General features: G+C 49.7%; 2 protein-coding genes across 5 annotated transcripts in view; both read right to left on the reverse strand.

Moving 5' to 3' along the window:
- Positions 1-6: 6 nt before the first annotated feature.
- Positions 7-12,246, reverse strand: MMP21 (matrix metallopeptidase 21). Its single transcript, XM_077126377.1, has 7 exons — positions 12,085-12,246; positions 8,750-9,200; positions 7,394-7,533; positions 6,987-7,128; positions 5,271-5,528; positions 2,860-3,032; positions 7-2,556 (listed from the first exon to the last, which is right to left on the reverse strand). Exons 1-7 carry the CDS (start codon positions 12,244-12,246, stop codon positions 2,257-2,259), a joined length of 1,626 nt encoding a protein of 541 aa, XP_076982492.1. The 3' UTR covers positions 7-2,256.
- A 2,331-nt stretch (positions 12,247-14,577) lies between these two features.
- Positions 14,578-18,680, reverse strand: part of UROS (uroporphyrinogen III synthase) — a 39,592-nt gene continuing 35,489 nt past the window's right edge. The window contains exons 8-9 of one of the 4 annotated variants that reach the window (XM_077126380.1): positions 17,758-17,856; positions 14,578-15,377 (exon numbers count right to left, since the gene is read on the reverse strand). In XM_077126380.1, the coding sequence (XP_076982495.1) occupies positions 15,210-15,377; positions 17,758-17,856 (267 nt within the window). In that variant the 3' untranslated portion in view covers positions 14,578-15,209. The remainder of the gene's footprint in view (positions 15,378-17,757; positions 17,857-18,680) is intronic. The other 3 variants (XM_077126379.1, XM_077126378.1, XM_077126381.1) reach the window with 3 other exon arrangements.

Below are 18,680 nucleotides of genomic sequence, written 5' to 3' on the forward strand. Positions count from 1 at the left end.
GTCTTTGTATTTTTCCATTTCACATTGTTTTACTTTAAGTTTAAATTAATACGTTTTACAAAGGTCAAAACATTAAAATTCTGCCATCCACTAAATTCTCATGAGAATATTATACTTCTCACTTACTGCTGCTATGTGGATTTTGTCCAAACACATACTCTGTTTTTCCATTGTCTACAGCAACAAGGCTGTATTGTCCTGTCATAATACTCTCAATTTTCAAGAAAGATAAGGTAACATACAAATCAAGCATGTTCTTTTCTGTTGGGGATGATGGTTTGGATTTATGAGCATGACACTTTTGTAATGAGAACTTTACTGCCTTCAGATCTGCTGGCCTGGCTGGAGTGCAGGGAGATAAGCTGCCAAGTCCCTCAGCCCAGGGTATGGCCCTTTTTCACTGCAGACCCTATTGCCTGGCAGCCCCTGCACTTACCAGTCATGCCTGCTTGAAGAAATTGAGCTCTCCTGGGAAAGAGTCTGGAATAAACTCTGGTTTTAAGGTAAAATTTTACAAATTGCTTTCTCTCTTACAGAGATATTTTAAGTGTTTTCACTGATACTGAGTTGATGTCTGCTGTAGCTTGGCAGAGATAATTCTCTTGCTGTTTGTCCACTTTCTTGTTTGCTCAGTTTGCACTGTCCCTAGGACAGATATGGATTAATGCTCAAGAATTAATATGGATGCATTTAAAGTTTTGGATCAATTGTAAAGCAGTTGTACAAAATCAGCAACATCTTGTAGCAGGACTGTTATCCGATCGTCTTTTTTCCCCTTGCTCCTAGCGTACACAGGCAATAAAACTGTCTCTACTTTGCTAGTTAAACCTGGACATTTGCTATTGATTATATATCTTCTTTTGGGTTAGTAAATCCATAAAGGATGTCCATGCTAATGTAGAAATGAGCAGCAGTTAGGGATATTAGAGTTGTTTCTCTTGTCTCCTAACCCTTCTCCATAGCTGAACTGCCTTTCAATGAAGAGAGAAATTTATTTTGTAGCTAGAAAATCTAAATTCTAGCACTCTTCCCTTGTCAAAGCAATAAATGAGCATTCTTATAGGGGGATAAAAGGCCCTTTCAAAAATTGCTTTTAATTTGCTGATTTTAATGAAAGCTTCTTAAAGTTCCTGTGTTTTTAGAAAAAATATATTTATGGCCTCATCACTGAGAGTACTGAATCTTTTTTCAGTTGATTTCATTTCCCAAATTTTGTCTACATCATTACATATTACAGTGGGATTTTGTGTCTGTGTTAAGAAGAGGTAATGGCCATATTACGTAAGAGTTAAAGGGTCTTAAGACCTAACCTAAATGTAAATGCTAATGGGAAAAATAAAATTACCCAACTAACTTCAAGAGTCTCACTCTGGTAGTCTAGCTTTCAGAGCATAAATAAGCTATTAGTATAAAGTATATCCTGCTTTGCAGGGATGTAGGTGGGAGTATATTAAATGAATTCTAGGGGGTGTGAAAAGCTATTCTGTGAAGGACCATGGGGATGCAGGGTTGTGCAGTCAGACCAGTGAGCCCCAGAGATCTAGAGAAACGGCTGAGGAGTGGTTGGCTCAAGTTGGGGGATAAGGTTCAAGCTCTACCACTTGGTTTGACTTTTGACACAACTCAAGAGCTGTATTAGTGTCTTTGACTAGATGGGCACACTTGTACCTGTCCTGCCACTCTGACAGAGCAGAGTTGTGAAAATCAAGAGAGAAATATACCTGAAGACCTTTTTGTACAGTGTCAAATATTAGAAAATATAAATTTTGATAACAAGAATTTTGGAATATAGTTAATTTGAATTCTATAACCTTTCCCATTGAATCTCTAAATTTAAGTGCAGTAAAGTCATTTCCATGCCTTAGGGGGTGGCATGCCCTTGTTAATTGGTACCCATGGCTATGGCTGCCTTTCTGTCTTTCCACGTGTGTGTGTACCTGGTGGGGAGGGGCAGGGGAAGGTTGGGAACACGGGCACAGAGCTGTGTAAAGAGTGGAAAGCAAAGGCAGGGTTTCTCGGGCTGCTTTTTTGTTTTTAACCTTTCATAAGAAGTTACTTGAACTCTTTTTTGCATGAGAAACTGATTTTTAAATCAAATATTTCAAAAGTTTAAGGAGTGCTTATTCCATTGGATTTGAACTTAGGGAACCATATTTGCTTTAGTTACTAAACATCTGATTTTCTTTGTGAAAGAAACTGGACTTTTTCTCCTAAAAGAGAAATCTTATGGCTATCTCCATTTTCTTCTTTTTCTCATTACATATTCAGTGAGGAAGTATGGACATCACAAATATCAAACCATTTTTCTGAGATAGACTTTTTTGGAAATAATGCATTAGAAGGAAGCCGGGAATTATGTTGTTTGTCCTTGTCATTAACTACTTTCCAGTACGCGTTGCCTTTGAAAAAGAAAATGGAGTTGTGTGCATAGGAGTAGTACGCTGAATCAATATTTCTGAAAGGATGGTTTTGGGGAACTATTGCTGGGAAAACTGCAGTAATCTTCCTCGGGTAATAATTAAGTACTCGATTTATGTTGATGTCAAATGCAAACACCTGCAAACAAATAAGAAAGTAAGACCAGCTGTTCTGAAAATCAGTTTTTTTTTTTAAGGTCAGTTTATAGCAATTAGGTAAGTACATCTGTGGCTTTGCTCCAAATTCTTTAGACCCGCAGTTTTACTTTTTCCGTATGTAATGAATGATCTGCTATTGCTGTCTATACCTCTAAACCTATGTCTGGGGTAACTGAGTGTTCCTACTTTGAACAAAACAAGAACAGCTTTTAACTATACTTAGTCATCTGGCAAATGCTATCAGGGACAGAAATAACACTAGGTTGGGAAGCCTTCTACTTACAAAGGACTCCTTGAAGAAGTAAATTAGCTGTTTTCTTCTATCATAAAAGGCAGTGTCCAGGGGACTTGGGATGCCAGGAAATCCTTCTGAGATCAATTTGGGGTAGCTTTTTCCTTGTTCATCTTCTGTGTAGGCCTGGTCCTTGTCAGCGTCATATCTCCAATATTGATGTCCTGAGGGTCAACCAAAAAATATTTTATGTAGTTTACAAATACTAAATCCTAAGAACCGTGACAAAGAGGACATCTTCCAAGATAGGTAAGTTCCAGCCCATTACGTTAGGATTTCTGCCATGACCCCAGGAGACAGCAGGGCCCCCAGGATCAGAGTAGGGCCCAGGTCTTGGATTATTTCTAGATTTGACCCAAGTAATCCATTTTCCTTCCTCATAATTGCTATAGTTAAAATGTTGGTTGCCTTTCACGGTACATCCCAATCCGTGAACTTTTCTAATGGTTCTCATCAAAAGCTAAAACAAACCAAGAACGATGTGGTCTTTTTCATGTAGAGTTCTTTTTTTCTGCTTGTTTTATATAGTCTAGAAGTAAAGATATTCCTTTTAATATTGTAGTGGCCTAGATGGGTTGCCCTGAACTATTTTTCTGTCTTAGTGAATATAAGCTCTTTGGTGTTTTACAGAAGAAATCATGATGCTTAGTGTTAGATTATACCTTTTTCCAGTTTTTTAGGTCATGTAGTTCCATACACCCACCCTTTCCCATTTTAATAATAAGGAAACTGAAAGAAAGTAAGTTGAAGTTACTTGCCCAAATTCAGCCAGCCAGGGAGGTAATCCATAACTCCCAAATTCCAGCCAAGTGGACTTTTTACCCACTTTCCCATGAAATAACTTAAAACTTCTATTTCATTTCCTGCCCCGTATGTTAATTGCATGCTCTGAAACAGTAGGGGACTATTCTAGGCTTTCCTTACTAGCCCCTAACCCTGAATGGTTGGCATACTGTCAGCATACAATCGTGTAAATCCACAGAGTTAGATCCTTTTGTGTTCATAACTCACAAAATATCTGAAGTAGTTGCATTCCCTAGCAACCAATACATAATTTATTTGGGAAGATTTACTATTGAGAGCAGTGTGACGTATGTTGTTCGAGAGTGAGAAGTGCAGTTCACTCCTAACTGGAATGGTGTTTGAATTTAAAGTAAATGTAAGATGTTTTTAAAGCTCCAAGAATAAAATACAGCTGTGTTGTAGCAATTGCCTGTGATGACCTAATTCTATAATTAAGATTATTTGAATGTTGCCAGCATATAGGCTGGGACTTAAAACTGAAAGATGTGCTTCCAACTCTGCAAGACCTGAACTATAAATGTCCTCCCTAAGGCGATTTCTTTATGTAACTGAACCAAAATAATTCTGTCCTTGTGTGATGTGAGGGAAAAATAAGAATTTGTACTCGGTTTTTTATTTTTAACCATAAAATCTGCATATAAAGTTCTTTCTGTTTGACTTAACCCTTTTTGAGTAATTCAGAACGATGTGGTTATACACTAGGCTTCAAGCAGAATGATCCCTGTGTGGGAATGAGAAAAGAAAAAGCAGTAACAACAAGACCACATTGTGATTAGGCTCCATGCTGTTTGGTTTTGCAAAGGCTGCATCCCTGTCCAAGGGGGATGGATGTAGTGACAAGACGAGATTTGGGCAAGGGGAAGGAATAGCAAAACACCCAGACCTGCCCTTCTTTACATGCTAACCATTCCCCCACCTGACCCAGGCCCCTCATCTCACCCGCCTTTCAGCAAAACACTGCTGCTGTCATTCCAGCCTTGTGCTATACCATGTGAGTCTCTGTCCAGCAACTCGGCCATCTCACAACTCGGCCATCTCACAACTCGGCCTTTTCCATCCCCAGCACTAAGACTTTGCTTCTGCCTCCTGACTCCCTCATACCCCGCCCCCCCCCCCCCCCCCACACACACACATACCATACCAGATACCCTTTTTGGGCATTCCAGGTGTGGCCTATCCTTTGAGTCCAGCTCAAGCTCTGATTCCTGAGTGGCTCCACCATCTAATTTCAAGTGGCAGTGATCAAATCACCTCTTCTGACCCCTTGATGTGCTTCCAAGATTTTATGGGTGTGTCCCCACCAGAACCAGATGAAAACTTGTATGGGACAGACCCTTTCTTCTAGTCATTTGGCAACCACCTCAAAGACTAGAACAATTCATTACTCATTCATTCATTCAAAGCATTGTGTCATCTTAAAAGGAGGGAATGTGACACAAATCCTGTTCTCATGGTAGTCTGATGGAGCAGACAGAAAGTAAGCAAGTAATTAATTACAGAAACATGAAAGGAGATTCCATGGTAGGGTTCCCAAAACATTTATCCTGGATGCATTTGTTTAATAAAGAGAAATAAAACCATCCATTAGGAAACTTTACCTTTAAAAAAATAACGTTCATCTCTTCTCCATGTCCAGATGTGGACAAAAGCGTCCAAGTTTTTTGTTGGGATTCCATGCCAGCCAGTGAGGATTTGGATAGGATCCCCATAGCGTGTTCTGTTATTTCGATTTTCATACAGCCAGTACCAGCTGTTGCGGAAAAAATATGTGCTAAATCTCACCATCAGTTCTCCATATCGGTTTCTCTCTTTGCGAATCCAGTCAAATAGAGTATCAAATGAGCCTTCACATGAACCTAAAAAAAAGAATCCGGTGGCACATGGTGCAGAAATTCACTGTTCTACTTTCATGTGTGACTTGAGTAGAGACGATCACAAAACTGGAGTTTTCTATTAAAACTTCAGAAAGCAAGACCTCCTATGAGATGGGAAGCTGGCCTTCCCTGGCTGAGCTGAGTGGGGCTGGAGTGACCCAGGGTGCCTGCCACAGTCCTGGTCCACAAGCACTGTTCTGGCTTCATTATGACTAGTGCTCCTGGCCATCCTCAAAAATGCCTGTTGGAATGCTAAATTATACAGTTACCCTCAATATAGTTGAGGCCCCTTTTGGTGACTGATCTGACTTCATCAGAGAGCAGAAGGCTGGCACATAGTAAGGGAAATGTGTCCTGGTGTGGTAGACCGAAGTATGTGCCCAGTTACACGTCTTCCTAGTCTGGCTCCACATTCCCATGTGGACCCACAGTAAAGAGGATCTCCTGAAGATACTGCTTTTAGTTAAAGTGGGGCTAAACTGAAGAAGGGTGGGCCTTCATCCAGATTACTGTAGTCCTTTGTAGCAGAAGAAATTCACAGGACGTGAGAATCACCAGTCAAAGGGACCCAAAAGAGAAGGGAGAGGATGCAAACATGAGAAGCAAAGATAAAGCAGAGGAGCTCCAAGGATCGTCAGCAGCCAGTACCAGAATGTTACCAGACTGGACAGAAAGCACCGCCTTGCTGACACTTTGGACCTCTCCTAGCCTCAAAGCCATGAGCCAGTAAATTCCTTCTCTTAAACCAACCCATTTATGGCATTTGTCACAGCAGCCTGGCAAATGAAGACACCTAGCTCTTGTTATTTCCAGAGACACTGGTGCCAAGAACAGGGGATTTGAGCCAAACAGAACCAGAGATGGTCCCCTTTGGGATCTTTATATGGAAAGAGAATAGATTTTCTTCCCTTGAGCCTAAAAGGGCCTTTAGCATGACCCCTCTGTTCTCCACCTGTGTGTATGTGGGGGGTGGGGGGAGAGTAATCATTAATCATTTATTAAATTAACCACCAGTATTTTGGCCTGAACAATTAGCGATTAAAGTTTATCTGGCACAGACAAGCTATTCTCTGCCTTGGGATTGAAGTAAACTTCTGCCAGTGGCTTCCGTTTCATTTAGCTCTTGTGGGATTCCAGGGCATGGGTGGCCAACTGGTAAAAACCACCATGCTCTGTGCTTTTCTCCCAGGGAAGGTGATGTGGCATGTGCACAGGCCACAGAAGGAGATTTCAGTGGGGAATGGGTTTGTTCTCCACCTGTGGCTAAGGTCTAGGCACAGCCACTTTTAACTTATTAGCATCATGGACCTAGAGAGGAGCTACTCTTGGGGAACATCAAACTTGAGCTATTTGAGCTGTTTGGGGACCAGCCTCCCAGTGAGGAATGTATGGAGTCCTGCAGTGCTTTGAAATCCTGAGTGTTCTAGAGGACAGCCTTACCATACAGCTTTTGAATGGCCTTTCTGTCTGACCAGTCCAATTCAAATGCAGGCTCCTGGGGAATATAATTTGGCTGCATTACTGATCCTGTCCTGTAGGTGTGAGGCAAGCCGAGGACGTGGCCAATTTCATGAACAGCCACCTAGAAATGGAGTGCAGACCATCAGTGCTGCACCGACCCTGGGCATCTGGGTTCCCGAGGGGAATGCCCTGTGGCATGAAGAGCTTACAGAGTAGAAGGGGAACAGTGGTGAGTATTGGGGTGCCACCACTGAGCCTGCTTCTCTTTTTCAGGAAGATGAGGACACCTAATTAGGAAAGCTCTGGATTTTTGCACTTGGGTCTAGTTTGCCAACAGCCCCACTACCCGCTGGCCTTGTCCATTCGAGTAGTTTGGGACCACTTACCTTGAGCAGGCTCATGCCAGCATCACTGGTGGGAGGTGTGAAGTGTTCGTCATCATCAAAGTGAATGTCGCCCAGGTTCCAGGCATGTGCAAACTCCTGCCCACTGCCATCAAACACCCGAGGGCAGCCCAGGTGCCGGCCTGGTGAGGGAGAGGTGGCCCAGTGAGCGAGGAGTGCCCTGTAGGTGGGTCCCCCCTGCCAGGCACTGGCAGTACTAGCACTGGGCAGAGCTTGTCCAGGAGCAGAGCTGTTTTGCCTAGCCACCACCTTCCCCGAGTCCCTTCCAGGATCTGGGGCTGCCGGTGGCTGTCCTGTTCAGCTCACTGGTTAATCCACTGAGTGAGAAGTAGGAGACATGGCACGTTATGAACGGTGTGTTTTATAAAGACTGCTATAGCTATAAGCCAAGCTTTGTAGCAAGAGCTGTGGAAACAGGAGACCTTTCTGCTGCCGAGGTGTGTTTGTCGGGGCCTGGGATGTGTCAGGTTATTTGGAGAAGATCAGATTGGAGCTGATTCCTAACAGCTAAGTGGGTCCTGAAATCAAGGAGGTGCTGCCCAGTGTCGCCGCCCTCTCATCTGGACAGATTTTCCACAAGCTGTCTCTCATTTACTCCTCACATTGAGGCTTTCATCCACTGAGAGGGATGGGGCAGCCATTAGCACCCCCAGTTTACAGGTGGGACTGCAGAGAAGGTGAGTGATTTGTCCAAATCCACAGAGCAAGGAGGAAGAGGAACCTGTGCTTGACACAGCCAGGCCCCTTGACTCGGGTCCGTCGACCCCAAACAGCGTTTTCTCCACACAGGTGTGGGAGGCATGGCCTCAGGGGTGCCTGATGAGCACCTGGAGCTCTCTTTGCTAGCAATCCAGAATGACTCCGTCTGAGCAGACTGGGCTAACCTGCTCTGGAGAGAGAAGGGACTGGCAGAAATGTCCTCATCTGGCCGCTGACGGCTCTGGGCAAGGTGATGAACCCATCCCTTCTCCATGAGATCTCAAAAAGCAACATCTGTAGAGGGCTGTAGTAGGTCAGTACCCCTGGCAGGTGTTATCTTATACCAAGCCTCAGAGGTAGGGATTATCACTACCATGCTGCAGGTGGGCGCAAGGAAGAAGGACAGGGAGGATTTGCCCGAGTCCGCCTGTTTGAACCATGCCTACTGGGCTTAACCATGATGCTGCAGCCCCCAACCCGGTGCCCCAGGTTTCTATGTGTTGCTGCGGGCCCCCGCTCGGCGCTGCAGCGCCCCTCTACGGTGCTGTAGGGACCTACAGGCGAGGAAAGGCCGAACGCAGCAAGCAGGCCTGCAGCGGCACCGCTGGGGTGGCGCTCCGCAGCCTGCGCCCTTCTCACCTCTTCCAAAACCCAGTTTTACGTCGATCAGAGCTCCGGGGGCGGTGAGATCCTCCTCAAACTGCAGCGGCATCACCTCGCTCCACATCCGGAAGGCTAATTTGAAAATGTGCCTCTGCTCGTCCACCGACAGCTGCCCGCTGTAGCCCTCGCGGACCAGCCTCCACTTCAGAGTCTTCTTGGCGAAGGCCTGGGGGCGGCCGCGGGCGGAGCGGCGGCGGCGGCGGCGGGCGCGGGGCGCGGGGGCGTCGGGCTCCCCACAGCGCGGCCGGTTCATGGCGCGCAGCGTGGCCGCGTCCAGCGCCCCGGAGGCCGGCAGCCCGTTTGCGCGCTGGAAGGCACGCACGGCCTCCCCCAGGGCGGCGCTCGCGGGGCCGCGACCCCAGCCTCCCGGGCCTCGAGCCCCCGGCCCCGGGAGCACCTCGGCCCAGCCGTACTTGGACAGGAAGCGCTGCGGGAGGGAAAGGCCCGAGTGGGCAGCCGGCCCAGGGCCCCTCCCGCCCCGCGTCCCGGACGCGCGCGCCCTGCCAGGCTGTCCCCGCTGGGGCTCCCCCCGCCCCGGCCCCTCGCCTCCCCACCCGGGCCCCTCCGCCGCGCCCAGGCCCGGCGGTTCCACCGTGGTCCGTGCTGCTCCCTCGCCTGGGGAGGCCCGCTCGGTGCCCAGGTCTCAGCCCGCGTCCTAGAGGGGGGTGGGGATGGGGGTGCTTCTCCGAGCAAACCCCACCCCAACATACCCCAATCCCCTCGACACACCCCACACACCCCAGTCATACCCCAGCTGGGTCCTCTAACTTGACTTTTCTTCACAGTGCGTGCCAAGCACTGACAGGATATTAGGTGTGTGTTTATCTCTATTCATTTGTATCATAGGATGCGCAGAGTGTAATTACATATCCGTAGATTGTTACTGGTATTTGTACATTTATACTATAGATTATAAATTATATGTGCTATATCATGTGTAGACAGTAGCTGCGTATCTGGTATTGTGTGTGTGTGTTGGATTGCCTCTGTGCTGTGATTCAACACGTGGAGTGTGCAGAATTACACATCGGCATGTAGTTGCAGGCATTGGCCCCATTCGTATTGTCCAGTACCTGGATTGGAAGCATTAATATTCCATAGCAAAGGGAGTGTAGTGTGAAGGGACAGCCAGGCGGCCTGAGAGCAGGGGTTGCAGCCTTGGGGCCCAGGGAGCGGCAGGGTCTGAGAACGCCCTGGGACACCGCACAGACCAGCTCTGGGCCCCAGGTCTGGGACAGCGCTCTGTCAAGATGAATGGGTGAGTGGAAAAATGAGCTCTTCATAGCAGCAATTTATACGCAAGGGATGTTTTCGGAAGGTGACAGTTTAAACGAAGCCCTAGGTTTGACCTGTTTCATGTGCTCATAAAAGAATGAATGAATTCATGAGTTGGTTTACTGGGCCCCAGGGTCAGAAGTGGAGCTACAGAAAGTGATTGCCAGCCCATCCTTGAGGCGCCCCCACCGAAAACGAAGAGCTGCCCTGAGAAACCCACCCCAAAGCGCCAGAGCGTGAGCTGGGTGAGGTGACCCTACCAGCAGGCAGACCGGCCAGCGCTGTCCCAGCACCAGGGACACGTGGCCGCCCCGGCCAGGTGGCTGGGGGGCAGGACCCGTGGCCGTGCAGGCCAGGCCGCTGGGGGCAGGACCCGTGGCCATGCAGGCCAGGCCGCTGGGGGCAGGACCCGTGGCCGTGCAGGACAGCTGCTGGGGGCAGGTGCAGGCGCCCAGCCCCAGGACAGGAGGAAAGTCTTTCCGGATGTTCAGCACATGGAACTGGAGCAAAGTGCACATGAACCGGAGCAGGTGTGGGACTGGCCGAGCTCCCACTGCCACTCCAGGTGGGCCCGACTGGAGGGAGGTCTCCACGCAGGGAGCTGATGAGGGTGGTGAGATTTAGCTGAGGAGCCTTGAGAAATGGGGGTGTGGGGGGGCCTTGGAGAGAGGGAGGGAGCGTTTCTGAGCAGCTGGGGACCTGCTGGTCGGTGGGCTCAGTGGAGGGTGGAGCCCCGTTCCCTAGGGGCCGAAGCTGGGTGATTTGGTTCACCAAGGACATGGCAGTGGCACATAGGACTGGGAGGAGATGGGACATCCTGTGGTTATGACCTCTGGTCTCAAGCAGGAGGGTCCTCTGTGTGGCCTGTGGAGTGGGACAATCAGAGTGGGCTGGGGACAGAGGCGGATGCAGGGCTGGGGGAGCGAGGGCCTAAGGACGGACAGTGCCACGTGTCAGAGGCAGGAGTGGGGGCTCCAGGGCCCTGGAGGGGTCAAGCACAGGACCCCTGGGTGGGTGGCTGCTCCCAGCGCACAGAGGGAGAGAGGCTGTCCAGGGCACTGCCCCACCCACATCCACCAGGGCCCAGGCCTCCTCAAGGCCCTCGCTCTGGGACACCTCAGAGGCGGGGACTAACCTGGAAATCCTGAGCATCTGCTTGCCAGGACCCGCCTGTAGTGGGTGGGTGGATGGGCGTCACCCAGTGCCCTCGCTGACCCACCTGACCTGAGCTGCCCGTGGACATGACCTCTGGAGAAAGGCATCCCCCACCCCCAACCCCGAATGCGGTTCAGCAAGGCCAGTGGGTACCCCAGCCCCGGCCCCCCACCAGCGGGACAGAGCCCCAGCCACCAGCAGCAGCCCGCGATGGCGCCTAAGAAGGTCCCTGACACTCAGGCCTGGCCTCTCTGTCCACAGGCCTCGTGGGTCACGGCTAGAGGCTGTCCTCGGGGCCGTGGGTTATTTAGAGCATATCGTCTTAAGCGCTGACCGGGTGTGAGAGCCCCAGAAGCTTCCCCCTGGAGGCCTTCCCGGCTCCCTCCGGCCCCACCTGCAAACGCGCCCCTCAGCCAGGTGCGGGTTCCACAGTGGGAAGGAGCTCCCTAAGTCCTTGTCACAGCGCCTCCGGGACGGTTTAAATACTAAATAGAGGAGGCCTTTAAAAAACGGTGTCTGTGGGTGTGTACACGAGTGCTTTGTGTGCACCTGTGTGCGCGCTGTGTGTGCCTGTGTGCACCTGTGTGCGCCCGTGTGTGCGCTGTGTGCGCCTGTGTGCGCCTGTGTGTGCCCATGTACGCCTGTGTGCTGTGTGCGCCCGTGTGTGCGCTGTGTGCGCGCTGTGTGTGCCTGTGTGCGCCTATGTGTGCTTGTGTGCGCCTGTGTGTGCGCTGTGTGCTCCTGTGTGTGCGCTGTGTGCGCCCGTGTGTGCGCTGTGTGCTCCTGTGTGTGCGCTGTGTGCACCTGTGTGCGCCTGTGTGCGTGACCGTGTGCGCCCGTGTGTGCCCGCGGGTGGCACTGTTCTCCAGGACACCTCCTACCTGGGCCGCGTGGAGGTCGGCGATGGGCCGGGCCCGGCGCAGGGTGGGGCGCTGCAGGTCCGAGTGGTCCCGGCTGTGGAAAAGGGTCTCGGGCTGGGCAGGCCGGGGGGCAGCCAGCCAGCAGAGCAGCAGGGTCGGACGGAGGATGGAGGCAGCGTGCATGCCCGGGCCGACCCGAGGGCCCGGCCCTCCCTGCCCCTGGTGCGTCCGGTCTCCACTCCTGGAGGAGCAGGGCCAGTTTTTAAGCAGCCGCAGGGGGAGGCCCCCAGACCCCAGGCATTTCTCCCCCAGCCGTGAAGTGTGCGCACCCCGCGCAGGCAGCAGGCCCGGGAGGTGCCACCCTTTGAAGACCCCAGGACCTCCTTTCTCAAGAGCGTGAGACTCCCCCGTGCTGTCCCGCAGCCTCCTCCGGCCTTAATTCTGTCAAAAACGTGCCCGGGCCCCGAGGGGCGGTCTCTATGGAGACGCTCCTGCGGACCTTTGCGGCTAACTGAGCTCTGGGGGCAGGAGCAGAAAACCTCTCCGCAGCAACATGCAGTGCCAAACTGGGCCCGAAACTGAAGAACCAGGGCCACTAATCTGCTCGTAATTTGGGATGATTTTTTTTTTCTTTTTTCTTTGTAGACTGAGGTTTTGGGATGTTTAGTTTGTTTCTCTGGATTTCATTATTTGTTTTTTGCTTTGCTTTTTTATTTTTTTTCCCCTCTTCATAGAAAAGGCTACCTAATTTAGAATGTAGAAAATGTAAATTGTTAAAGTACTGAGAATAAAGGGAGAAGCTTCTGATTCAGGTGCTAACGTTTTGGTGGCCACTCTAAGTTTCTGACCAGCCTCACCTGGATCACAGCATCCCGCCCAGCAAGGGGGCAGCTTTGCCCACTCGTTTCCCTCTGAGTTCTCCACTGTTAGCTGAGGAGCCGTGGGTGTTCACCCCTGCCCCATGGAGGTGGCTCCCTTGGGCAGCCAAGCTGCTGGGCCCACAATCATGACACTACAGCCCCATGCCCAGGCCAGGCCAGGGACCCTGAGGGGCACCGCGCCAGCCGGCCGCCCCCAAGCTCCAGCAGCTTTTCAAGAGTAAGAGCTTCTCAATTGATGTTCGACCTTTGGTTGATTTCCAAAGCCCTACAATGATTGTTCTTTTACCGTTTGTCCAGTTCTACCCCCACCCCCTTTTTTTAAGAGAATTTGCCTCTCCTTTCATGTCACCACAGCTCCAAATCCCTCACACATTCAATTTCAAAATGAAAAGAGGACAGGTGCTACCCTGAGACCAGAACAGGGTCACTCCAACCTCCTGCACGTCTGCATCCATGATCGGTACAACAGGCCTTCCAGGACCCGCTCAGAGGTCCAGTAGCCTCAATCTTTAAAAATAACAGAAAGGAAAGCAAAGGAAAGGGAAGGGAAGGAAGAGAAGGAAGGGGGAAAAAAGAAAAATTATGTTCACTGTACTTACTAAGCAGTAAAGGGGCCTCCTATGGTTCAGAAAAATTAGTGATGCTAAAAGCAACAGTTTTTTCTATATAAACTAATTCTATTCACAATCCCAAAGTTTTGTTCTTTGTAGTTTTCTCAGCCCAAAATACAGAAATAGAGAGCGAGTGAACACTGAGGCACTTTTGTAGCAATATGACGCTGCTGTGACGTGCAAATTTGTGATGGGGTGGGGGTGGGGGTCATTTCCTCAAACAGATCAGGGACCAGGTATTCTGTGCATACACTGCATGCTGGTCATACACAGAACTGCACTGCAGCCTGTGACTTTTTAGTTAGTTTAACCATCTTTGGTCCCAGAAGAAATTAAAATCAGGAGGAATCACATTCCTTCATTGACCCTGCAAGGATGCTGCAGCTTCTGCCAATCACAGTGTAGATGGCTCTGGAGAGCAGGCCCAGGGGTCCGGGAAGGGCCGTCCCTCGGCCCCTTTGTACGGACCTAGAGGCAGCCGTCAGAGCTCCTCAGCACAGGCTGCCAGGGCTGGGATCTCCTCAAAACAGAACAGCAATGCTGGTGAAAAAGGCTGCTTGAGAATAAGGATTTTAAAGAAGCTTGTGGGATAGATTCTGCTTTGTATTCAGAAAAATGACCAAGGGAAAAATGAGGTGGTCACTGCAAAAATACTGCAGATTTTCTGAACAGGCCACACTGTGATATGGAGCCTTAGCTCTGGGCTAAGCTGACCTGATGTGAAGTTTCCTTAGAGGTGCCTGAGTTTATTCACCAAGCCGTGGTGACTGTTCTGGCCCTCAATAGCTGGGTGGTGCGAGCAGGTAACGTCTCAGGCCTGTCCCTTCACCAGAAAACGGAAATAAGAGCAACACCCACTCCCCAAGGCTGACACGAGGAAAGGAGACAAGACACACAAGGCCGTTTGTCTGGCGCTGTGGCCACAGTAACTGCTCGACTAAAATGCCTTCTGACGCAGCCTTTGGTACAGACCAAGGTGTGCAGGGCAGCACGCCACCTTTCCTGCTCCCAGCTTGCAGGTAATGAAAAGACAGACACAGGCTTCATCCAACCCAACTGAAATTCCAAGTCAGGATTTGAAAGTGCAAATTAAGTGGGAGGTCAGATACAACCCTCCTAAGGGAGGACCAGATGGACAGACTGATGCTGCATTTAAACTTCTGAGGTGGAAGAAGTCCCTCTGTGCTTGAGCTATGAATGTCCACAGCTCACACCCTGGAATATTAAGCTCCTTCTTATAGGATGAAGGAAACTACTGCATACCCAGCACATTTTTATTCTGCAGACCAGGTTTGTCAGTCCCTGGGCCTTGGGCATGTTTCCTCTCAGAACACAGCCTTGCACTGAAAACAGCTTCAGCAAGCAAGCAACCGGAGCCAGGTGGTTTAGTTCCTTCCTTCCTGAGGACAGAGGAAGCCCTCGCAGGCTGGAGCCGTGTGCCCAGGCGAGGGTCCGAGTGGGCCCCCGGGGAGGACAGTTACATGCGTGTGGGCCTGACGCCAGCCTGGGTCCTGGCTCGATCCTGACCCCAGGTTTCCTGTGGGAGGTTGACAGCAGCTTCCTGGGAGTCCTGCTCGGGGCCTCACCCATCCTCAGGGTGGCTGCAAGCTGCCCTTGTCCACTGTGCCCTCAGGGAGGAACCAGTCCAGGAGGCTCATGGGGTTGAGGTTGCCGAGTGGCCAACTCCAGTGGGGATTTGGGTCTGCAGCGCCCCCCAAATGCCCGCAGCCAGAGCGCGAGGCGTGGGGCTCTCTGCAGTACAGCTCACCGGCAGGCCCTGGGCTGCCAGAGCGCGTGCTGTGGTGGGGCCAATGGCTGCAAACTGCAAGGAAAGAAGAGAGAGCAGAGGCCTCAGTGCAATGTCAGGGGGAGCTGGGTGGGTGGGAGAGTATGGGTGTCCCTGCCATTCAGTTCTCCCTCCCCCGGCAGGATGGCAGCAGAGTTAGCCAGATACGCCCACCTCTGCACAGTTGAGGATGCCGTGAGCCTGACTCCTCTCCTTTGGGAGCAAGTCAGAACGGGAGGAAAGAGGCTGGTGCTCCCCATGCTGCCACGCTGCTGATCGCCCGCTCCTTAAAAAACCCCTGAGAAAAGGGTGAAGGTGGACCCCTACCTCATACCCCACACAAAAATTAACTCAAAATGGATCAAAGACCTAAACAAAGGGCTAAGCAATGAAACTCCTACAAGAACACATGGGTGTGAATCTTTCTCACCTTAGATGAGGCAGTGGTTGCTTAGATAAAACATGAAAGCACAAGCAACAAAATAAAAAAACAGATAAACTGGACTGCATCAAAATTTAAAACTTTTGTGCTTCAGAGGATGCCATCAGAAAAGTGAAAAGACAACCCAAAGAATGGGAAAAATTTTTTTGCAAACCATGTATCTGATAAAGAACTTGTATCCATAAGATTTTTTTTTTATTTTTATTTTATTTATTTATTTTTTATCCATAAGATTTTGAAAACTCTTACAACACCAAAAAGATAAAAATCTAAAAATTTAAAAAATGGGCAAAAGATTTAAATAGACATTTCTCCAGAGAAGAGGTAGAAATGGTCAGCAAGCATATAAAAAGATGCTCAGCATCGTTAGTCACTAGGGAAATGCAAATCAAAGCCATCACTTCACACCCATTAGGATGTCTATTGTTTAAAAAAATGGAAAACAGCAAATGTGAGAAATAGGAATTCTCATACACTGCTGGTGGGAATGTCAAATGGTGTAGCCACTTTGGAAAAAAGTTTGATAATCCCTAAAAATGTTAAACATACATTTATCATATGACCCAACGATTCATAGTATAACCCAAGAGCAATGAAAACTCATGTTACACAAAAACTTGTACATGAATGTTCAGCATTGCTCATACTAGCTTAAAAGTAGAAATACCTCAAATGTCCAACAAAATGTGTTGTATCCATACAATGGAATATTAAGGGAATAAATTACTAATCCATGCTACAACTTGAATGAACCTTGGAAACATCAGGCTAAGTGAAAGAAGCCAGACATAAAAGACATATATTGTATGATTCCATTTGGAATGTCCAAAATAGGCGAATCCATAGAGACAGAGTAGATTAGGGCTTGCCAGGGGGTGGGAGTTGGGGAGAGGGAGGAAGGGGAATGGGGAGTGACCGTTAGTGGGCAGTCACACTTTTGGAGTCCTGACATGTTCTGGAATTAGATAGCAGTGATGGTTGTACAATTCTGTGAATATAGTAAAATCCACAGAACTGAATGCTTTAAAAGTATAACTACAGAATTCATAAAAAGCAGATATTTTGCTATGGAATTATGTCTTAATATATCTGTTTAAAAAAAAAAACTTTTTAAAAAAAGAAAGGAAGAAAGCCCTTGTAATTGGGAACCAGTAAGGAACAAATGGGATTGTTGCAGGACAGTGGAGTTGTCAGCAGTCTGGGCACAAAATCCCTTTTCCACCTGTTTCTCACTCCCGAGCCCGCCAGTGACTGCCCAGGAGGTGCTCCCGCTGCCTTAGCCCCGCCGGCCTGGCCAGATCCCGGAAGCCCGGTGCTGACACTCCACCCTCCCAGGGGCTGGGGGGGCGATGTGCAGTCCCTGAAGCCCTCCGTGGTGGTGAGCGATCACAAGGGGAGCCTTATGTCCTAGCTCCAGGTCACCCCCCACCCCTCAACGCCCCTCCAGCCAGCCCAAGGAGATTTCTAGTACAGACTCCACAGGCGTAACAAAGACTGTCCTGGAAAAGTGTGAGTGTAAGTCCTTTGAATTAGAAGACACAAAAAAGGGAAATGTTTTTAAATTAGATAATAATTCCAAGACTTTTAGATGGAAAAAAAGGGCAGGAAAGGGAGTGAACATGCATGCCAGTCCCAGAGCCGGGGCTCTGCTTGAATTCTCTCATCTAATCCTGAGACGAGTCCTGTGATCAGAAGGCCAGGTACACGTCTAGAAAGGCCACTCTGGGACAGCTGTCCCCTGGGACAAAGGAGGAAATGGAGGCTCAGAAAGGTGAAGTGGCAGCCGAAGTGGCACTGCCAGGCTTTAAACAAGCCCCCGGGATTCAGAGCCCCTGCCTTTTCAATTCCACAAAGCAGCCATCGGGGCGTCTGCTGGGTCAGGAGTGCTTTCATTTTATACAGAAACTCTAGGGCAATTAACAGAGGGTTTTAAAAAACCTCTAAAAAGACCAAGAAGCCCGTGGAATACCTCACCTTGATTTGACTGATGCTGTCTCTAGATAATTCTAGAATATGCTCGAGACTGTACATGAGGCCAGAGGGACTGAAAAACGCGATGCTGGCTGGAACACCCTGTGCGGAAGAGAGAGCTGGTCAATCCCTGGCCACGTAACTGGGAGGTGGAATTGACCCTGCAAGCATGTGGCAGCCCTGGTGGCTTTACAGAGGGAGTGGATCCTGTCCAAGCCACCCTCTCTGCTCTGAGGAGGCAGGATTCTAGGAAAGAATGTGAAAGGTGCAGGTTGTGATCAGAGAGGCTGGGTACTGCCCCTGGTCACTGCTGAGCCCAGATCTGGAGGACACTGGCACCAGAGGCGACAGACCAGATGACATCTCTTGCTCCTGGGGCCAAAGTGGCACTGGCCCGCTATAGCAGCAGTGTATCTGGCTCCTTATTAACTCCCCACCCTCCTAGAAACAGCGCAGACAGTGACACATGTGGCCTGCAAGGTCTTTCAGTGTTGAGATTCTCTGTCACCAGGACCTCCCGTGCCAGCCATCGTCCTGAAATTTGCCCTGAGGAAGGATGGGGGCATCTTACTGAGGATAAATGTTGAAGAGGTAAGAGCTCAGTCAAGAGCTATTTGCCCTCCTGCCTGGGGCCTCCCAGCCTTTCCAATTGAATCCAGACTCCTCGGTGGTCCGCTGCCCTCTCCAGCACAGGCCCAGTCCCTGCTCAGCCTCTGTCCCTGCAGCCCGTGAGGCCCGCCCCACTTGAAGAGCAGTGCTGACAGCAGCCAGATGTTGGCTTCCTGTGGGTCAGATGCTGTGCGCAGGGTTCTGCATCGTGTCCCCTTTAATCCTTGTGACAGCCATACCGGGTAGCACAGTCCCATTTTACAATATGAAATGGAGCCTTGGAAGGTTTCACCTTGGAGTCACATGGCTAGTGGCTG

The sequence above is a fragment of the Tamandua tetradactyla genome, chromosome 13 (genome assembly GCF_023851605.1).
Source record: "Tamandua tetradactyla isolate mTamTet1 chromosome 13, mTamTet1.pri, whole genome shotgun sequence".
NCBI classification, from domain to species: domain Eukaryota; kingdom Metazoa; phylum Chordata; class Mammalia; order Pilosa; family Myrmecophagidae; genus Tamandua; species Tamandua tetradactyla.

Excerpts from the sequence above, each read along its gene's own strand:
- MMP21 (XM_077126377.1), bottom strand. The coding sequence starts at position 12,246 with ATGCACGCTGCCTCCATCCTCCGTCCGACCCTGCTGCTCTGCTGGCTG. Across the intron at positions 3,033-5,270 it reads TGAACGTTATTTTTTTAAAG|GACATCAATATTGGAGATAT; the intron begins GTAAAGTTTCCT and ends GTTGACCCTCAG. Across the intron at positions 2,557-2,859 it reads ACTTCTTCAAGGAGTCCTTT|GTGTTTGCATTTGACATCAA; the intron begins GTAAGTAGAAGG and ends ATTTGTTTGCAG.